We start from the raw sequence: 21342 nt of genomic DNA, 5'->3' as shown, positions 1-21342 counted from the left end.
CCCTGAGCACGTCTAAGACAATGAGGCTCAACTGTGACGTTCAAGAGCTGAGCTGCGTTACGTGCATTTTGGATCTCAGTATTTTCAACTTAGGACGGGTTTGTCAGGACGCAGCCTCACTGTAAGTCAAGGAAGGGCTGCACAGGGAATCGCAACTCACCAGAGCAGAAACATCCCTGGAACCAGGGCCAGGCAGGGAGCTGAACCGAGGCTGACAGGCTGCTGGGGCTCCGTGTGGACAGCTGAGGCCAAGACTCCAGGCAGGCCCCATCATGGGGTCCCCACAGTAAATACCAGAGGAAAGTCCCAGTGCTTCTCACAAGCTCAAAAGAAACCATTGGAAATACGCCAGAGTATTCTGTTCTTCTTAACAGGGTCTGCCATCAGGAGAGACTACTTAACAGAGCCTAATCAGCTGGGGAAAGAATACTATCCAATTCGAGCACCCTCCAGTGATCCTGTCCCACCTAAAAGGGGAAAAAACTTGAGAAGCACCTGTGGGGTTCACAGTCCAGAGGCCCAGGATCACTCAACACTGAGACCCCAGAGCAACCCCCTCCATATCTCTACAGGCCTGTTTACACAGACCCTTTATCCAGTCATCACACCTGGCTATCAGGAAAAAAGACATATGAACAGTTACAAGAGCCACAGGCAAACCTTAGAACCAGATTCAGACACAGTGAAAGTGTTAGTCACTCAGTTATGTTAGACTACTTGTGACCCCATGGACTGCAGCTCCCTAGGCTCCTCTGTCCATGGAATTCTTCAGGCAAGAATACTGGAGTGGGTTGTCATTCCCTTCTCCAGGGGATCCTACCAACCCAGGTCTCCTGCATTGCAAGCAGATTCTTTACCACTGAGCCGCAAAGGAAGACACAGTAGGCAACTGTAATTATCAACTTAACAACTATGATTAATATGCTAAGGGCTCCAATGGACAACGCAGACAGCATGCAAAACAGATGGGCAATGTAAACAGAGAAAGGGAAATTCTCAGAAAGAACCAAAAATAAATGCTCAAGAGCAAAACAATGTAACAGAAGTGGAGGATGCCTTTGATGGGCTTGTTAGTAAGGACTCTCAGCTGAGCAACAAGCCTGAGCTTGAGGAAATGAAAACAGAAACTGCCAACGCTGAAAAGCAAAATAAAACAGGCTGAAAAGGGGAACACATTGAAGGGCTACAGAACACAGAAGGTGTAACAGACACAGAACAAAAATATCAAAAGAAGAATGAGAGGCGGGAAGAGAAGAAACAGTTGAAAAAATGACTGAGAATTTCCCCAAATTAATGTCAACTCCGTTCACAGATCACAGCCTTGTCGTGGTGAAGGGGCTTGTGTAACTCAATGAAGCTATGAGCCATGCCATGCAGGGCCACCCAAGAAGGATGGGTCATAGTGGAAAGTTCTGACAAAACGTGGTCCACCGGAGGAGGGGACAGAAAACCACTGCGGTATTAGAACCTCACGTGGTGTCTTACATGGTTCACACCGTTTGCTGAACCCAGGGTAGGTAAGGCATGAGCAGGGAGGTTGGAAGAAAACTTGAGGCACCGTAGGGACTGCAGACATGTGTTTATTCTCTGATGGCGGGTGCAGTGGCAAAGGGGGATTTCTCAGGTGGGGCTTATATATGTTTCCAGAACAAAAGTGGTCCATGACCAAGCAGTACAACATGATGTGCGTGCACAGTGCTGTGAGTGACCTCCACTGTTACAAAAGCATGTATTTACAAAACGTGGGACGCAGGACCCTGACCACGCCATCCTGGCTAATTTCCCTATACATGGTTAGAACCTTATGTAGGACAACTGACTGGTTCAAAATTGGGAAAGGAGTACGACGAGGCTGTATATTGTCACCCTGTTTATTTAACTTATATGCAGAGTACATCATGCAAAATGCTGGCCTGGATGACTCAAAAGCTGGAATCAAGACTGTTGGGAGAAATATCAACAACCTCAGAGATACAGATACCACTCTAATGGTAGAAAGAGAAGAACTAAAGAGTCTCTTGATGTGGGTGAAAGAGGAGAGTGAAAAACCTGGCTTAAAACTCAACATTCAAAAAACTAAGATCATGGCATCTGGTCTGATTACTTCATGGCAAATAGAAGAGGAAAAAGTGGAAACAGTGACAGACTTCATTTTCTTGGGTTGCAAAATCACTGGGGACAGTGAGTGCAGTCATGAAATGAAAAGATGCTTACTCCATGGAAGATAAGCTATGACCAACCTAGACAGCATATTAAAAAGCAGAGACATTACTTTGCCAACAAAAGTCTAAACAGTCAAAGCTATTGTTTTTCCAGTAGTCATGTATGGATGTGAGAGTTGGATTTTAAAGAAGGCAGAGCGCCAAAGAATTGATGCTTTTGAACTCTGGTGTTGGAGAAGACTCTTGAGAGTCCCTTGGACAGCAAGGAAATCAAACCTGAATATTCTTTGGAAGGATTGTTGCTGAAGCTGAAGCTCCAGTATGTTGGCCACCTGATGTGAAGAGCCAACTCACTGGAAAAGACCCTGATGCTGGGAAAGATTGAAGGCAGGAGGAGAAGGGGACGACAGAGGATGAGATGGTTGGATGGCACCACCGACTTATTGGACATGAGTTTGACCAAACTCGGGGAGATGTGATGGGAAGCCTGGCATGCTGCAGTCCACGGGGTCACAAAGAGTTGGACACAACTGAGCGAGTGAACAACAACAATGTCAAACACAAGTCCACAGATGCAGGCGTGAAGAGCACACCAAGCAGGATAAATGTGTGGTTGGAGGGTGGGGGGCGAAGTATGAAGAGGCATGTCATCTTCCAACTATAGAGACTCAAAAGATAAAGTCCTGAGAGAGGCCGGGGGAAAAACACCTACCTACTGAGGAACAAAGATAAAATTTCACCTGAATTCTCAGAAACCCTGAAAGCAAGAAGAGAGTGGAGTGAAATATTTAACGTATTTCTTGATTTTCTGTTGTGTGTTTTTTTTTTTAAGCCACCCTGTGCTGCATGTAGGATCTTAGTTCCCTGACCAGGGATTGAACCTGGGCCCCAGCATGGGGAGCACAGTGCCTTAACCACTGGACTGTCAGGGAAGTCCTTGTGATTAAGGATCTTTGATGTTACTACTGCAAAAGGATTAGAACTCGCTGAAGGCTCAGATGATGGTTAGCATTTTTAGGCAATAATGTGTATTTTATTTAATATATGTACATTGTTATTTTAGATATAATGCTTATTGCACACCCCACAGTATAGGGTAAACATAACTTTCTATGCACTGGGAAACCAAAGTATTTGTGTGACTTGCTTTACTGCAATACTGCAGATAAAGCACATGCAGTGCTTTATCATGGTGGTCTGGATACAAACCTGCACTATCTCTGAGGTCTGCCTGTAGATCAAACGCAGATCTACATAAAGAAAGGAAAGCACTAAAAGAGAAATAAGTGAAGATAAAACTAGAACTTTTGTTTTTCCCATTCTTAATTAATCTAACAATTTAATCTAACAAATCTAACAATGTGTCCAAAATAACAGCAACACAGTACCTGACCATGTATGTGTATTTATGCTTACGTGTAACAAAATGAATAAAAATGCTCACACAAGGGACTGAATTATTTTGTTCTCATAAAGAACTCACACTACCCATGAATCATCACAGTGTTAGATGAAAACAGATGTGAATCTGCTGTAAGTATATATTGGAAACTGTTGTTCTCTGTGTCCAGTCATGACCGACTCTGCAACCCACCACGGACTGTAGGATTTCCCAGGCCACAAGACTGGAGTGGGTTGCCATTTCCTTCTCCAGGGGATCTTCCCACCCCAGGGACTGAACCTGGGTCTCCTGCACAGCAGGTGGATTCTTTATCACTGAGCCACCAGGGAAGCCCTTGGAAACTGTAGGGCAACCAATTAAAAAAAGGAAAACAGAAGAAGTATAACTGATACGCTAAGAAAGGAGAGAAAACGGAGTCACATAAAACGCTCAATTAAAACATCAAAAGGCAGAATACCTAAGTACATAAGGAAAATATTAAGAGATCTGAAAAGAGAAATAGGCACAATACAATTATTGTAGGGGACTTCAATACCCCATTTTCAACAATAGATAAATCATCCAGACAGAAATCTTAAGGCTCAGTGTCATTTGCTGTCACTTTCCCAAATCTCTGCAATCTGTAAGAAGTGAGGACCAACATTCTTATTGTTCATATTAGTTAGTTCCTTACTATTTAAAACAAACTTCTTGCTGGAAACTCCAGTGGTGTCCCCCTCCCCTTCATCCATACGTCACTTCTCTGGGTTTTTACAGAGACTAAACTTCAGACCACATTTCACTGTAACATCTTAGGTCCCAGAAAGGGGGTGGGCCAAGGGTCCGAGGAGACACACACCTGCAGGCCCGGCTCCCACTCACCTCTCACCTGCCCTTGGAGCACAGAGAGCTAGGGAGCTCAGAAACCACTGCTCAGGCTGGGTGGGCAAACCAGCAACCTCTCCACCCCAACCCAGGTGAGACTGGGGAGGGAACCTGGGAGAGCCTGGGCTTCAGGCTGGCCACCAGCGCAGACCAGGGGGGCTACAGAGAGGGGGCAGATCAGCCGGGGGGAGACAGGCTCTGCTAGCACGGAAAACACCGCCTAACATCACGCACTGGATATTCGCAGGTTCTCGAAGAGAACAGAAATTTATGTAAATCACTCACCAGAAAGATACATTCACTCTTAGATTTCCCATAAAGGCATTTTTTTTTAATCCGTTAAAAATTCAAGCCAATGTTCATACAAGAAATCACTGACATGTCACCTTAGGAAAAAGTTCAAATTAATCATGATGTACGAATATTCCAGAGCCCAAAGCAGCCACCCCAGCATTCCCCACGGCCCCTTACCAGCAAGCAGGTGCCCATCCACTCAGACACCAGCACGTCCACCTTCTCTGGCAGCACCACGTCTTCCACCTTCTGCTGAAACACGGTGATGATATCAGCAAAGCCATTCTGCACGACCAGCTGCCCCGTGTGCTGGGCCATCTCACTGGCCTCCACCGCAAACACCTACATGACAGAAACACCATCCACGTGTGCCTCAGCCCCACACCACGGCCAGCTGCCCACTCTCCCCGAGCCCAAGTCACCAGCAGAGTCAGGACCAGCATCAGAGAGAGGCAGGCAGCGTGCTGGACGGCGGCCAGTGGATGGCCACCCCGTCCCCCTGATGGAGCCCCGGGAGGGCCTGCCTCTCTCCCTGACTCCACCTTCTGCCAAAAGGCAGACACAGGGCTGCGTGCAGGTGGACAGAGCCTCTGCACCCACGGGGGCTGCCCACCCCAGGGGTCCCAGGTCAGGCCCAGTGGCCTAGCTCCCATATACACAGCAACAATCCGTAACCGACACAGGAGACTCCTGGCCCTCAAATGACAACAGTCAGACTTTGAGGCCACCAGCAGCTAGTTACCAATCGAGGATCTAAGAAGTCCTGAATGCTACGTCTGGGTTCTGGCAGGATCGGGACTTGGGCAGTCACTGCGCTGCAGCTCCACTTGTGAGCCTCATCCACCTGCCTCGGGGCCACTGAGAGGGGCACCTCTGCTCGGCTCAGACAGGCCTTAAATGGCAGAGGACCAGAGCCCAGCAGGAGTCCCAGAGAGTGGTCCACCCTGACCCTGGCAGGGTCACATTTGGGGCGGGAGGACACCAGGACACCAGGATAGCAGTCTACACAAGCTGCCCAGCCCTGACACGTGGATACACGTGTTTCTAATGTAACTGAAGCAGACATTTCACAAAAACATCCCACCGGTTTCACCTCACTGCCCTGCCCTATTCCACTCTGTGCTGCCTGCGACTCATCAGACCCACAGCATGGCCTGTGGCGGGCTCAGCCTTCAGAAACACGCTGCCCTTTTCACTAAGCAGTGGAGGCGCCACCAAGACCCTGCTCAGAAGCTCCCTACTCACGGCTCTGGGCTGAGCATAGTGTGCACAGAAGAGGCTGATGATCCCAGTCCCACAGCCGACGTCCAGAATCACTTTGTCTTTCAGGGATTCTTTATTCTGCAGGATAACGCTATGGTACTTAGTTGTTCGTGGCTGGTCTGCCAACATCTCCAAGTGAAGTTTCTAGATGAAATACACGTGAAGGAAGGATCACTGCCTGTCATTAGCGCTACGCTACCCTCTGACTTTGGACAATCAGAGCCTGACCTGACCCCCATAAAGCCCCACACCACCCCGTGCCTAAAAAAACGTGCAAAAATCAGAAGACCAAAAAAATGCCAACAGATACAAACAAGACTAGACAGTGAAGGAATGAGGTAGAAGCTTCTGGAACCCTTCCCATGCAGGGCGGTGTACCTCTCCAAGAGTCAGGAGAGCAAGGAAGCAGGTGTGGACCCGGAGGTGGACACGGGAGAAGCGGCCACATGCCTGACCTGACACAACGTGGCCAAGATCCGCCACGAGAGAATGGACGAGACTGGCAGGGGCTGCGGGAGGTGACGGCACTCCACAGGAATCGAACGCATCCCCAAGGAGGCAGAGCAGGGCTCCTCCACACAGTTCAGGAAGCCACAGAGGGGGCACCCCCAGCACCATCCCCACACACCCGCCAAGGAGACCCAGCCCGACAACCACTTGGAGGGTAGGGGTGTGGCGACAGGGGCCTGGCAACCCAGACCACGTCAGCGCCAACAGGAGCCTGTGTGGGCCTCGTGAGCCCATGGCTCCTCAGGGACAGACAGACAGAGGGATACCACCAAAGTGGACTAAGTTGAGACCCAGATGTCCTGCCTGCAGGTCAGAACCAGGATATGGAACCCATGGAAGAGGTGTGGTTACATTCACCTCAGATACAATACACTTCAGAGTGAACAGCATCAGGTCATGGCATGGACAGCAGACGACTGAGGATGGGGGTGGTGGGGAGCCCCCACATCAACACAAGAACCACTGCAGCCAGAGAACATAGGAATGCTAAAGGTTCCTGTGCCTCCACAACAGAGCTTCAAAACGCACAAAGCAAAAGCCAGGAGAAATGCAACAAGAAACACAAATTCACCACTACAGAGATTTCCATACCCTTCTCTCAGTAACTGACAAGTAGAAAATCTTAAGAGACACAGATGTAAACAACAGTATCAGCTAACTTAATCCAACAGACTTGAACAGCACTTTCCCGACTATTTACAATAAGACACAAAAACATCTACAGATTCACCTAGAAAGGTACACAACCATGTACGATCAAAACCTCAAAACTTAAAGAGACGTAACCAAGGGTTAAGAAACGAGGAGAGTCGGCGTATCACCACAAAGATGTCACTCCTCCCTAAATTCACACACACTTTCCATAAAACCAATGGGGTAGGGGCAAAGGCGGAGCACAACAAAACAGTAATAAAATTAGTTTCAAAAAATAAACACTTCAGGCCATGAAAATGCTAAAAAGGTAAATCAAAACCGAGATACATGTTTTTTTGCCTTTAAGATGGGAAATCTTTTTTCAGCTGGCAGCTTTTTCTGTGAAGACCTGTAGCAAAGGCACCCTCTGCGCCGCTGGGAGGTGTACACTCAGCCGACCTTCCAGGCAGGTGGCTTGGCTTGATCCACCCCAGAAAAACTCATACACACATCCCCTTCAAACCCACCCAGTGGGAATCTAGCAAAGAGGAGCAGGATTCAAGGAGGAGGACATCCACTACAGCATCACTTAGCATGACGAAAAGCAAACATGATCCTTTCAAAATCAACACACTGGAGCTACTGAAAAGAAGAGACTTCCAAAGCAGTACAGCTCTGTGAGAAAGGTGCTAACCGTGTATGGGGACTACTCCTTTTCCATAAATTTAAAAGAATAAAACAGATGCAGCTTAGACTTAAACTTAGACTATCTACACTGCTGTTGGGAGAAATCTCACAGAAGAGACAGACCTCATCTTCTCATTAACTCTTTCTTACTAGACGGAAACCTCTAAGCATGTACACAGTGGCAGATTTTCTTTTCTTAGGCTCCAAAATCAGTGTGGATGGTGACAGCAACCATGAAATGAGAAGACGCTTCCTTCTTGTAAGGAAAGCAATGACAAACCTAGACAGCATATTAAAACGCAGACACCCCTTTGCTAACAAAGGTCCAAATAGTCATGTATGGATGTGAGAGTTGGACCATAAGAAAGTCTGAGAACCAAAGAATTGATGCTATTGAACTATGGTGCTGGAGAAGACTCCTGAGAGTCCCTTGGACAGCAAGGAGATTAAACCAGTTAATCCTGAAGGAGAGCAATCCTGAATATTCATTGGAAGGACTGATGCTGAAGCTCCCATACTATGGCCACCTGATGCGAAGAGCTGACTCATTAGAAAAGACCCTGATGCTGGGAAAGACTGAGGGCAGGAGGAGAAGGGGACAACAGAGGATGAGATGGTTGGATAGTATGAATTTAGACATGAATTTGAGCAACAGGACGTGAACTTGGGCAAACTCCAGTAGCTGGTGAGGGACAGGGAGGCCTGGTATGCTGCAGTCCATGAGGGTCACAAAGAGTTGAACGTGACTGAGAGACTGAACAACAAGCATGTACGTGCGTCAGTGGTTTTTCATTTACTTTAACATTTTTAATGATCCAATATAATGGGGGCTTCCCAGGTGGCTCAGGGGTAAAGAATCTGTCTACCAATGCAGGAGACACAAGAGATGAGGGTAAGATCCCTGGGTCATGAAGATCCCCTGGAGCGGGAAATGGCAACCCACTCCAGTATTCTTGCCTGTGAAATCCCATGGACAAAGCAGCCTGATGGGCTACAGCCAGCCCATGGGATCACAGAGAGTTGGACACCACTGAGCACACACATGCAGAATACATATCTACAAAAAAGTACACGAAAAAGCACCTGTAGATTTCACCCAACATAGCAACAGTGCAAACACTCTTGTACCCACACCCACTCGGAACCCTGCCAGCACCCCAGGCCTTCCCACCTGGCCTCACCAAACACGGACCCCCTTTACCGGTAACCATCACCCAAATTCTAAGGGGAATCCAGTCCCTGATCTCCAGATCCACCACTTCTACACACATTCACAAACAACACCTTTTAACGTCACCTTATTAACCTTACAGGACTGAATCTACCGTATTTGAAACGTTCATCATTCAACTATCTATTTTATTTAGTCTAAAATATAAACAGGGTTGTCTGGACCATAGGACTTTGGGTCGTTATGCACACTGGAAAAAACCAAACTAATAAGCTAGTTATTTATAGGTAAAACTACTGATTTACACAACTTTTTACATTTTATTTTTACAGTAATATTTACTACTTTTTTTTAAACACTGAGAAAAGTTTAAAATTCCATTGCTCAGATAGTATCTCTAAACCAGGAATTGGTACATTACAGCCAATCCAGTCCATCACCTGCTTTTGTATGGCCTGCAAGCCAGGATTGGCTTTTACATTTTTAAATGGTTTTTAAAAATCCAAAAACACGACACATGAAATCATATGGAAGGCAAATTTCAGTGTCTATAATGTTTTATTGGAACGCAGACCTGCTCACTGAAATTTTTAAGTCTGCTTCAGCACTTGGATGGCAGAGCTGAGCAGCTGAGCTGAAGAAAACATCTGCAGGCCCCATTCTGAACAGTTGAGCTGAAGCCCGGAAATTATTTTTAAAGTCAGAACCTAAAACCAGAGAGTGGCAAGCGGCTCCGCCTGGCTGGGCAGGCAGGAGGCATACCAGGGTTCCATAGCTGCCGAAGTACTCCTCATCCTGCCAGGAATCCTCGGGGTCCCAGTCTTCCAGCTGCTTCCCCAGGTGGTTCGCCGGGATGTACCCACAGCAGCCCGCACGCTCGCCCCACCACCAGTCTGCAGTGGTTTGTCTCAGGATGAGGATCTTTTCTCCTCTCAAAAAGCTGAGCTAGAGAAACACATATAGAAATGAAAACTAAAGAAAAACCTGCAGTTGGTATTCCAGTTGTGGCTCAGTGATAAACCTCCATCACTGGTCCCAAATCACAGCAATTGCAGTAAGGAGTCCATGGGAAGGACATCAACTGACAGTCTATGAAAATCACACTAGCATTTCGAGATTTCTGAGGAAATCTACAAGAAACAAAAGCAGACCTTAACAAGAAAGATCAAACATTTTCGAACAGCTTGAATTTCTTAGAAGAGAATTCCTAACAGCCCCTTCACCGTAACTCAGCTAGGTGGTAACGGATTCAGTTGCTGGAGGCTTACGCTAAGAAATTGCTATTACACAGTAAAGAAAGCTGCATCAGGTAGATGTTTTTATTTTACACCCAATTTTCCTTCGCTAAATAGGTTACAAGTAAGGGTTTCAAAGCAGAAGGTGAAGCAGGTACCTCCTCTCCCACCCCATTCCTCACCCAAGGATCCTACACATCAGGCTTCAGACCTGAATCTGTTAGGCTGGAAGAGTCACAGGTGGGTCTTCTGTTGCTGTGAAGTATCTGAATACTTCTCTATTTCAATCTGCTGACTTCTGCATTGACATTAATCCTGCCACTGAACATGCTGAACCCACAAAGAATAAACCCACATGGCTACCTGCGTCTCGTCGGTGGCAGAATAGTCTGCGATGGCCACAAACTCCTCCGGATGCACAGCCCCCTGGAGGTGCTCCTCCTCAGCCTGCGTGGTAGGGTCCTCCTCCTCCTGATCAGAGCAAGGGAGAAAGGGAGGTGATGGGGGCAGCCATTCCTCTCCCTTCCTCTCTGCCTCTCTCTCCATCTCTGTCCGTCTCTGTCACTCTTCATCTCTCTACTCGATTCTTTTCCACTCACTCTCATCCCATTCAGCTCCACTCTCACAGCCACTGGCTCCCCACCACCCCCTATCCTCAGCTGCCTACTGTCCATGTAGAGCACGGAGCGGCAGGAGGTCCCCACACCTCTCCATGCTCATGTCACACCTGTGCCCGCACACGTACATACGTACACACTCAGTTTATTTTTTCTATTGACCTAGCTTTCTGTCAAAGATTGCACAGCCACTTTTTAAATTTTTTTTCTTTTTTCACTCACATAATACCTTGCAGAAAACTCCCCACCTGCAGAACTCTAACTTATAATGTTCAGTGGCTACTTAACATTACACAGCAGAATTCTGCCTGAGTCTTCAGTCGTCCTTTACTGATGGACTTTCTCTATGTCCACAAACATCTGCACACATTTATCCTGACACGATGACATTTTGTCTCTATGGGATAGACTGACATGGCTGAAACATAGGCACAGTTTTCATTCAAACATTTGTCAGGTTCTTTCCATAAAGGGTGAGGCACTTCACCAGCAGTGCATGGGGTGACTGACTTGAGTTTTTGCAGAGTGCTATGTGTAAAGACTCCAGAAAGGGTAAATATGTGGGGAAACACTATTACTTACACTTTATAAAGAAGACTTCTGATAGTACAGAGAAACAGCAATAATTTATTGTGGAGTTTATAACATGTATAGAAGTAAAATATGTTACAACACAGCACAAAAATAGGGGCTGGTAAATGCAACTAATTTGGAGGATTCTTACATTGTCAGTTCAGTTCAGTAGCTCAGTCGTGTCTGACTGTCTGTGACCCCATGAATCACAGCATGCCAGGCCTCCCTGTCCATCACCAACTCCCAGAGTTCACTCAAACTCATGTCCATCGAGTCGGTGATGCCATCCAGCCATCTCATCCTCTGTCGTCCCCTTCTCTTCCTGCCCCTAATACCTCCCAGCATCAGGGTCTTTTCCAATGAGTCAACTCTTCACCAGGTAGCCAAAGTATTGGGGTTTCAGTTTCAGCATCAGTCCTTCCAATGAACACCCAGGACTGGTCTCCTTTAGGATGGACTGGTTGGATCTCCTTGCAGTCCAAGTAACTCTCAAGAGTCTTCTCCAACACCACAGTTCAAAAGCATCAATTCTTCAGCACTCAGCTTTCTTCACAGTCCAACTTTCACATCCATACATGACCACTGGAAAAACCATAGCCTTGACTAGACGGACCTTTGTTGGCAAAGTAATGTCTCTGCTTTTCAATATGCTATCTAGGTTGGTCATAACTTTCCTTCCAAGGAGTAAGCATCTTTTAATTTCATGGCTACAATCACCATCTGCAGTGATTTTGGAGCCCAGAAAAATAAAGTCTGACACTGTTTCCACTGTTTCCCCATCTATTTCCCATGAAGCGACGGGACCAGATGCCATGATCTTAGTTGTGAAGAGGTCAAAAAAAAAAAAAAAGATTGGGATAGGTTAAGGATACACAACATAATTTCTTGGGTAACCACTAGAATGATATAAAAAGGTACTGCTAAAAAGTTAATTGAGGAGATAACATGGAATTATAGAAAATATTTTATTAATCTAAAAGGCAAGATTGGAAAAAGGTAAAAAGGAAGAACTGTGACAAAAAGGAAACAAACAGCAAGATGTTAGACTCATTATGTTAAATGTTAACAGACTGAACACTCTAATTAAATGGCAAAAATTACCTAACAGGAAAATAAAAGACACAACTACAGGCTCTTTACAAGAGGAATACTTTAAATATATAGAGTTAGACTAATTGAAAATATAGATATATATGTGTCTGTGTGCCATGCAAATACTAACCGTTAAGAAAGCTGGTACAGCTAAATTAATATAAGACAAAGTAGATGCTAGGCAAGAAGTATTAATAGGTAAAAAGAGAGACTTCATAAAAATAAAAGGGTCAACTAACCTAGTAAACAAATACTAACCTAAACATATGTACCAAGTAACAGATTCAAAATATATGAAACAAAAAGTGACAGATCCAAATGGAAGTAACAAAAAAAAAAGACAAATCCACAATCACAGCAGAGATTTTTGAAACTCATCTCTCTCAGTATTTGACAGAACAAATGGACAAAACATCAGACGGAATCCAGAGATTTGAGCAATACTAATGACCCATATGACGGTGATGACACCCTGATAGCTCAGTTGGTAAAGAATCCACCTGCAACGCAGGAGACCCCTGCTCGATTCCTGGGTGGGGAAGATCCGCAGGAGAAGGGATAGGTTACCCACTCCAGTATTCTTGGGCTTCCCTTGTGGCTCAGCTAGTAAAGAATCCGCTTGCAATGTGGGAGACCTGGGTTCGATCTCTAGAAGGGAAATGTCACCCGTTCCAGTGTTCTCGTCTGAAGAATTCCATGGACTATATAGCCCATGGGGTCGCAAAGAGTTGGACACAAGTGAGAAACTTAGGGGAAAAAAAAAATGGCCCATCTGACAGTGACAACACTGGACACTACACCCCACAACTGCAGGATGACTTAGTCTCTGAAAGTATACACGCAGCATCCAAGGCCAAACAGGGTCTTACAGTGAGACCATACAGCTTACAATGAGACCAGTGTAAGGCCAAATAGGCCTTACAATGAGACCATAAAGCAGGCATGAGTAAATTTTCAAAGACTGAAATGTTGCATTTTCAGACCAAACATTAAGTAAAACCAAAAGTAATAACAAAAATATAAAATTTCCCAAATGTCTAGAAATTAAGCAACATACTCTGGATAGCCCAGAAAATTTTAAATTTCCTCCACTTAGGTAAATTCTAAAAAGCACACACAAACAATATCATATATTGCTCAAAGATACCTACATAAGGTATAAAAGTATAAAAAACGGTCCAGAAACACAAAGATCAATTCATAATTTATAGTAGTGTTTGCCCTTGAGATAGAAGAAGAATGGGACTGGGGAACAGACTTTATTCATGGTTTTCTCATTCATTCATATTTATATATATATACACATATTCTGAAGTAAATATGACAAAATGTTAGCAAGTTTCCATTTCTCTGTAATATGTAATTTTTTGCAGTATTATTCTATAAATACTGTCACCCTGCTTATTTAACTTATATGCAGAGTATAGCATGAGAAACACTAGATGAAGCACAAGCTGGAATCAAGATTGCTGGGAGAAATATCAGTAACCTCAGATACGCAGATGACACCAACCCTTATGACAGAAAGCGAAGAACTAAAGAGCCTCTTGATGAAAGTGAAAGAGGAGACTGAAAAAGTTGGCTTAAAGCTCAACATTCAGAAAACTAAGATCATGGCATCTGGTCCCATCACTTCATGGCATATAGATGGGGAAACAGTGGCTGACTTTATTTTGGGGGGCTCCAAATTGACTGCAGATGGTGACTGCAGCCATGAAATTAAAAGACGCTTACTCCTTGGAAGGAAAGTTATGACCAACCTAGACAGCATATTAATAAGTAGAGACATTACTTTGCCAACAAAGGTCCATCTAGTCAAGGCTATGGTTTTTCCAGTAGTCATGTATGGATGTGAGAGCTGGACTATAAAGAAAGCTGAGCACAGAAGAATTGATGTTTTTGAACTGTGGTATTGAAGAAGACTCTTGAGAGTCCCTTGGACTGCAAGGAGATCCAACGAGTCTACCCTAAAGGAAATCAGTCCTGAATATTCATTGGAAGGACTGATGTTGAAGCTGAAACTCCAATACTTTGGCCTCCTGATGTGAAGAACTGACTCATTTGAAAAGTCCCTGATGCTGGGAAAGATTGAAGGTGGGAGGAGAAGGGATGACAGAGGATGAGATGGTTGGATGGCATCACCAAGTCAATGGACTTGAGTTTGAGTAAACTCTGGGAGTTGGTGATAGACAGGGAGGCCTGGTGTGCTGTCCATGGGGTCCCAAAGAGTCGGATACAACTGAGCGACTGAACTGAACTGATTCTATAAATGTTCCAGTACTTTTTAATTTCTCAAAAGAAAATTAAGACATCCACAAAATTAAAACATTTTATGATAATTTTAAGAAACAGATAAGTGAAATGATCCAACTACAAATAAAATTCTATATATAAAAGCCACATGAATTTAGAACAATAATTAGAATGAAAAGAGAAAAAAAAAACGTCAAAATTGATATCACAGACATGAAAATGTTTTTAAAAAAACACTATTTATTATTCTGTTTTTTAATTTTACATAATCAACATTCCTTGAAATTTAAGGTGACTTTTTTTTTTTACTGTTAACTTGAATGATACATGTTACAAGCAGAAAATAAGCATAAATATATAAATCTTTTCTAATATCCAACCCGTGTCTAATATATTCTGTCTGGGATGTTTTTAACAACTAAAAAAAACCTGTGCTTGCTTCACCAGCTCAACTGTCAAAAATGGAACCCTAGATTCCTGGGAGGTATTTACAATGCCCAATTCAGAATGTCCTGTGTGACCTCACAGCGCACTTCCTCTGTTTAAGCAGCCCCTGGTTAGTGGCCACCTTCCAAGGTCCAAGGAAATCACCATCACTTCGTGACTGAGTGAGCTCCACTCTCTGTAATGGTCCCAGTCTTTAAATACAAGTTCTCGAATAGCAGAACCGAAATTACCTGCAACTCATTTCTGGGGCAGTCACCTGGTGTTGCCATGGTTCCTTTGGGATCTGTACATAACTGCTGCTTTAATGTTTCATTTTCCCCTTCATTTCTATTTTTTAAAAAAGAGAAAATGAGAAAACGCTTGTTATGTTGCATCATAATGTTCACTTATCTTTTAAGGTCCATGAAAAAGGTCTTCTACCAAATGGAATGTGAAGAATGAATGGAAATGAAATTTATAAACACAACTCTTACAAAATCAACTGAAAACATTTAAAATTTATGAACTCCAAACAGTGTATATTTTCATCACTAGCCTGCAAAGTGTTAACTGTTTATTGGCCAAAGCCTGTTACTTTCTCTTAGATCACTGGGAAAATTTAAAACAATAAATTGATGTCAACCCTTAACCTGGAACCCTGACAACTGTGACTCCAATTAAAATTTCCTATCTGGGGCTTTAAAACGTTTCCACTAACAGGAACCAAGGTCTGCACCTCCCAGAGACTTTTCAGTTTCAATCTTATTCTTTCAGTGACAGTGTAACTCACATCGTGCTCTGCTATGCATGTGTGTTTTTTCAGTTACGCAGCAATTCCTCGTTTGAAATGAGTGCTTCACATTATCAGTCAATACCTAGTACTTGTTTTTGTGACGTTTATAATTACAAATACTAATACACATACATTGCATTTTCACTGGAAACTGCATTGAGGCCAGGATGGGGCGGGGCCGGAAGATGAGGTGTGGCCGTATTGATGGATGGGGACAAGGTGGGCGGGGCGGAATAATAGGGCGGTGCTCGGCTAAGGGGCGGGGCACGGTTGGGGGATAGGGCCCTGAAGGGCAGGTGGCCCGTGGGCTAGAGAGAGAAATAGGGGAAGGGAGGATGAAGGGAGGGGCGGGGCGTGATGCAAGAGCGGAATGAGCAGTGGGGGAAGAGAATGGGACCTGCGCTCGGAGAGGGTGGTCCCGGATGCCAAAGACAGACGGGAAAGTGGGCGTGGCTGTGGGAGGGGCGGGCACTGTGGGCGTGGTTGGGAAGACAGCCGGGCAGTGAGGCAACGGGTGCGGGGTCGTGGGCGTGGCGCGATGGGGGCGTGGCCTTGTGGGCGGGGCGCCGAGCCAGTGGTCAGGGGCTAGCAGAAGCAGGAAGGCGCGGGGATCCCGGGAAGGAGAACAGCGGCCTCGGTGCGCCGGCTGACGCACACCTCGGGAGTGTACTCCCCCCTCCCCTGTTATGTCCAGCTTTACGCGCGGTCCAGTCGCCCGAGCTGCCCACGGGAAACCTACCTCAGTTGCGTTTCTCCGCTGAGGTCGGCGTCCACACCTCCGGAAAGGAGTGGAAGCCAGCACCCACCAAGAAACAAGCCACCGCCCTCTGCCCGCGCAGGCGCTCTGTGAACACACTGTCCCCCCCCAACCCCGCCGTGGAAGGCCCCGCCCTGGAACCGGCTCCGCGAGCATGCGCCACCGTCCACGCCCACCCCCCTTGTCGGGAGAGTGAGCCAACGCCCTGAACTGCGCAGGCGCCGTGCGCTGGCGCGCATCCTGGAGAAGACTCAGTCCTAGGTGGATCTCCCTGCGCAAACTCGTTTTGAGGTCCCGCCTTCGGTTGTCGCGCGAGCTCGGGCTCTGCGCTCGGATGCCGGCTCGTGTTCGAGCTCGCGTCCCATGGGGCGGGGAGTCAGACGGTGGGGGGTGGGCGACGTCCTGGTCCGGGGTCAGAAACCGGCTGGGAGTGACAGAAATGGCTGATTTCCGCCGGAGCAGGACCGAGAAAGTTTTCCTGTGCTTTTCTTGTAATAATTCAGTAACCTTCGCAACCACACTGTGAAGTGTAAATCCTGTGTCATTCTTTCCAGGGCAGGGGGTGGCTGGAGCTGGAAAGGTAGAAGGAGGTGGTCAAAATCGTAGAGAAAGTAGGGCGGCGGGGGTCGCGGTCGAGCAGACGGCTGGGTGTAGTCAGATTCACAGGATGACGTTTCGGCGCATATATGCTGGTGATCGTTGCACAGAAATGTAAATTATTTAATACCACTGACTGTAGACTTTGGGATTGGAATGAAAACTGACCTTTACCAGTCCTGTGGCCACTGCTGAGTTTTCCAAATTTGCTGACATATATATTGATTGCAGCACTTTCACGGCATCATCTTTCAGGATTTGAAATAGCTCAACTGGAATTCCATCACCTCCACTAGCTTTGTTCCTAGTGATGCTTTCTAAGGCCCATTTGACTGCACATTCCAGGATGTCTGGCTCTAGGTGACTGATCACACCATCGTGATTATCTGGGTTGAGAAGATCTTTTTTGTACAGTTCTTCTGTGTATTCTTGCCACCTCTTCTTAATATCTTCTGCTTCTGTTAGGTCCATACCATTTCTGTCCTTTATCAAGCCCATCTTTGCATGAAATGTTCCCTTGGTATCTCTAATTTTTTTGAAGAGATCTCTAGTCTCCCATTCTGTTGTTTTCCTCTATTTCTTTGCATGGATCGCTGAGGAAGACTTTCTCATCTCTCCTTGCTATTCTTTGGAACTCTGCATTCAGATACTTATATCTTTCCTTTTCTCCTTTGCTTTTCGCTTCGCTTCTTTTCACAGCTATTTGTAAGGCCTCCTCAGACAGCCATTTTGCTTTTTTGCATTTCTTTTCCATGCGGATGGTCTTGATTACTGTCTCCTGTACAATGTCACAAACCTCCGTCCATAGTTCATCAGGTACTCTATCAGATCTAGTCCCTTAAATTTATTTCTCACTTCCACTGTATAATCATAGGGATTGGATTTAGGTCATACCTGAATGGTCTAGTGGTTTTCCCTACTTTCTTCCATTTCAGTCTGAATTTGGCAATAAGGAGTTCATCATCTGAGCCACAGGCAGCTCCCAGTCTTGTTTTTGTTGACTGTATAGAGCTTCTCCATCTTTGGCTACAAAGAATATAATCAATCTGATTTCGGTGTTGAGCATCTGGTGATGTCTATGTGTGCAGGAGATCCAAACAGTCCATTCTGAAGGAGACCAGTCCTGGGTGTTCATTGGAAGGACTGATGCTAAAGCTGAAACTCCAGTACTTTGGCCACCTCATGCGAAGAGATGACTCATTGGAAAAGACTCTGATCCTGGGAGGGATTGGGGGCAGGAGGAGAAGGGATGAAAGAGGATGAGACGGCTGGATGCCATCACCAACTTGATGGACATGAGTTTGAGTGAACTCTGGGAGTTGGTGATGGACAGGGAGGCCTGGCGTGCTGTGATTCATGGGGTCGCAAAGAGCTGGACACGACTGAGTGACTGAACTGAACTGAACTGTAGACTTATAAATGGTTAAGGTAATAAATTTGTGTATTTCATCATTGAAAAACAGCAGGAACACAAATTAGCAGTATAAGGAATGAAAAAGGAAATACAGATGCTATAGATTTTTTTAAAGATAATAAACTGATATTATGAAACTTTGTCCAAAAAAGTTAATAAATTAGATTCCTTGAACAACTTGCCAAAACTGAGCAGGAATAGTTAGGATAGCTGCATAGTTCTAGATCTTCTAAAAGAAATGATTTCATTATTTAAAATATTACAATGAATGCTCCAGGAGAAGACAGCTTCACTATTAAATGCTTCCAAATATATAAGGAAAAATAATAATAGTGTTACACAAATTCTTCCAGAAACTAGAGAAAACTGAAATACTTCATAACTGGTTCTATGAGGCCAGCATCGCCCTGCTATAAAATACTGTTAAGGCAGAAAGAAGTTAAAATGGCTGCAACAGAGAGCTTTACTCAGCATGCAGTTCCACGGAGTTAAGGCATAGCCCACAGCAGCTGAAGGACAGTGCACCCTGAGAAGATTTCAGGGCTTAGCAGTCTATGGTTTGGATACACAGGCCTCTAGATGCATATCTCAGGAAGAATTTCAGTGAACCAGATCCCTGCATCCTCCCATACATAAGAAAAGTACTAAAATCACGAACTTGAGATATCTGTTCTTTGTGATTAACAGTAATGTTTTACCAAGATACATGCTTGACTCCTTCTATTCCCAGGCCAAAATTGTATATAAACTGGCTCCTCCCTTACCTCTTTGGAGCAGTTTCCTCAGAGCCACTAAGAGGCTGTCTCCCAAGATATAGTGCTCAGCAAGACCCTGACTAAAGCTTAAACTCACAACTTTTATCTTGTGTGTCTTTCTTTAACTGAACATAAGCAAAAGTAATCCAATAATATATAAAATGATTGTCATGACCGAGTGTGGTTTATACTAGAAATGACAGAATGTTTAACATTTAAAAATCAATATTCTTTCCACATTACAGATTATTAGGGGAAAACATATGAAGACTACATAGGTGCTAGAGAAAAACATTTCATAAAATTCAAGACCCACCAAACTCTCACAAAACTAGAAATAGAAATGTCTAATTATAAATATATATGCACCCAACACGGGAGCACCGCAGTATGTAAGACAAATGCTAACAAGTATGAAAGGAGAAATTAACAATAACACAATAATAGTGGGAGACTTTAATACCCCACTCACACCTATGGATAGATCAACTAAACAGAAAATTAACAAGGAAACACAAACTTTAAATGATACAATAGACCAGTTAGACCTAATTGATATCTATAGGACATTTCATCCCAAAACAATGAATTCACCTTTTTCTCAAGCGCACATGGAACCTTCTCCAGGATAGATCACATCCTGGGCCATAAAGCTAGCCTTGGTAAATTCAAAAAAATAGAAATCATTCCAAGCATCTTTTCTGACCACAATGCAGTAAGATTAGATCTCAATTACAGGAGAAAAACGATTAAAAATTCCAACATATGGAGGCTGAACAACACGCTGCTGAATAACCAACAAATCACAGAAGAAATCAAAAAAGAAATCAAAATTTGCATAGAAACGAATAAAAATGAAAACACAACAACCCAAAACCTGTGGGACACGGTAAAAGCAGTCCTAAGGGGAAAGTTCATAGCAATACAGGCACACCTCAAGAAACAAGAAAAAAGTCAAATAAATAACCAAACTCTACACCTAAAGCAACTAGAAAAGGAAGAAATGAAGAACCACAGGGTTAGTAGAAGGAAAGAAATCTTAAAAATTAGAGCAGAAATAAATGCAAAAGAAACAAAAGAGACCATAGCAAAAATCAACAAAACCAAAAGCTGGTTCTTTGAAAGGGTAAATAAAATTGACAAACCATTAGCCAGACTCATCAAGAAACAAAGGGAGAAAAATCAAATCAATAAAATTAGAAATGAAAATGGAGAGATCACAACAGACAACACAGAAATACAAAGGATCATAAGAGACTACTATCAACAATTATATGCCAATAAAATGGACAACGTGGAAGAAATGGACAAATTCTTAGGAAAGTACAACTTTCCAAAACTCGACCAGGAAGAAATAGAAAATCTTAACAGACCCATCACAAGCACGGAAATTGAAACTGTAATCAAAAATCTTCCAGCAAACAAAAGCCCAGGTCCAGATGGCTTCACAGCTGAATTCTACCAAAAATTTAGAGAAGAGCTAACACCTATCCTGCTCAAACTCTTCCAGAAAATTGCAGAGGAAGGTAAACTTCAAAACTCATTCTATGAGGCCACCATCACCCTAATACCAAAACCTGACAAAGATCCCACAAAAAAAAGAAAACTACAGGCCAATATCACTGATGAACATAGATGTAAAAATCCTTAACAAAATTCTAGCAATCAGAATCCAACAACACATTAAAAAGATCATACACCATGACCAAGTGGGCTTTATCCCAGGGATGCAAGGATTCTTCAATATCCGCAAATCAATCAATGTAATACACCACATTAACAAATTGAAAAATAAAAACCATATGATTATCTCAATAGATGCAGAGAAAGCCTTTGACAAAACT

General features: G+C 44.4%; 1 protein-coding gene and 1 non-coding gene across 5 annotated transcripts in view; one reads left to right on the top strand and one right to left on the bottom strand.

The window, feature by feature from the left end:
• Positions 1-21342, bottom strand: part of PRMT2 (protein arginine methyltransferase 2) — a 45197-nt gene that overhangs the window by 8011 nt on the left and 15844 nt on the right. For 2 of the 4 annotated variants that reach the window (NR_190216.1, NM_001427947.1), the window contains exons 1-6: positions 16715-16804; positions 15434-15530; positions 10585-10692; positions 9749-9931; positions 5968-6129; positions 4900-5064 (exon numbers count right to left, since the gene is read on the bottom strand). Coding sequence is in view for 3 of the 4 variants with exons in the window: in NM_001427947.1 (NP_001414876.1) it covers positions 4900-5064; positions 5968-6129; positions 9749-9931; positions 10585-10692; positions 15434-15472 (657 nt within the window). In the remaining variant the exon portion in view is untranslated. Of the gene's footprint in view, positions 1-4899; positions 5065-5967; positions 6130-9748; positions 9932-10584; positions 10693-15433; positions 15531-16714; positions 16987-21342 lie in introns of those variants that run through there. The other 2 variants (XM_059875037.1, XM_025001956.2) reach the window with 2 other exon arrangements.
• Positions 17029-17102, top strand: MIR2289 (microRNA mir-2289). The gene has a single exon (NR_030837.1). It is a non-coding gene; the product is annotated as a microRNA mir-2289 (primary transcript).

The sequence above is a fragment of the Bos taurus genome, chromosome 1 (genome assembly GCF_002263795.3).
Source record: "Bos taurus isolate L1 Dominette 01449 registration number 42190680 breed Hereford chromosome 1, ARS-UCD2.0, whole genome shotgun sequence".
Taxonomy (NCBI): Eukaryota; Metazoa; Chordata; class Mammalia; order Artiodactyla; family Bovidae; genus Bos; species Bos taurus.
Note: the sequence above shows the minus strand (reverse complement) of the source record. Positions and strands in the feature narration are given on the sequence as shown.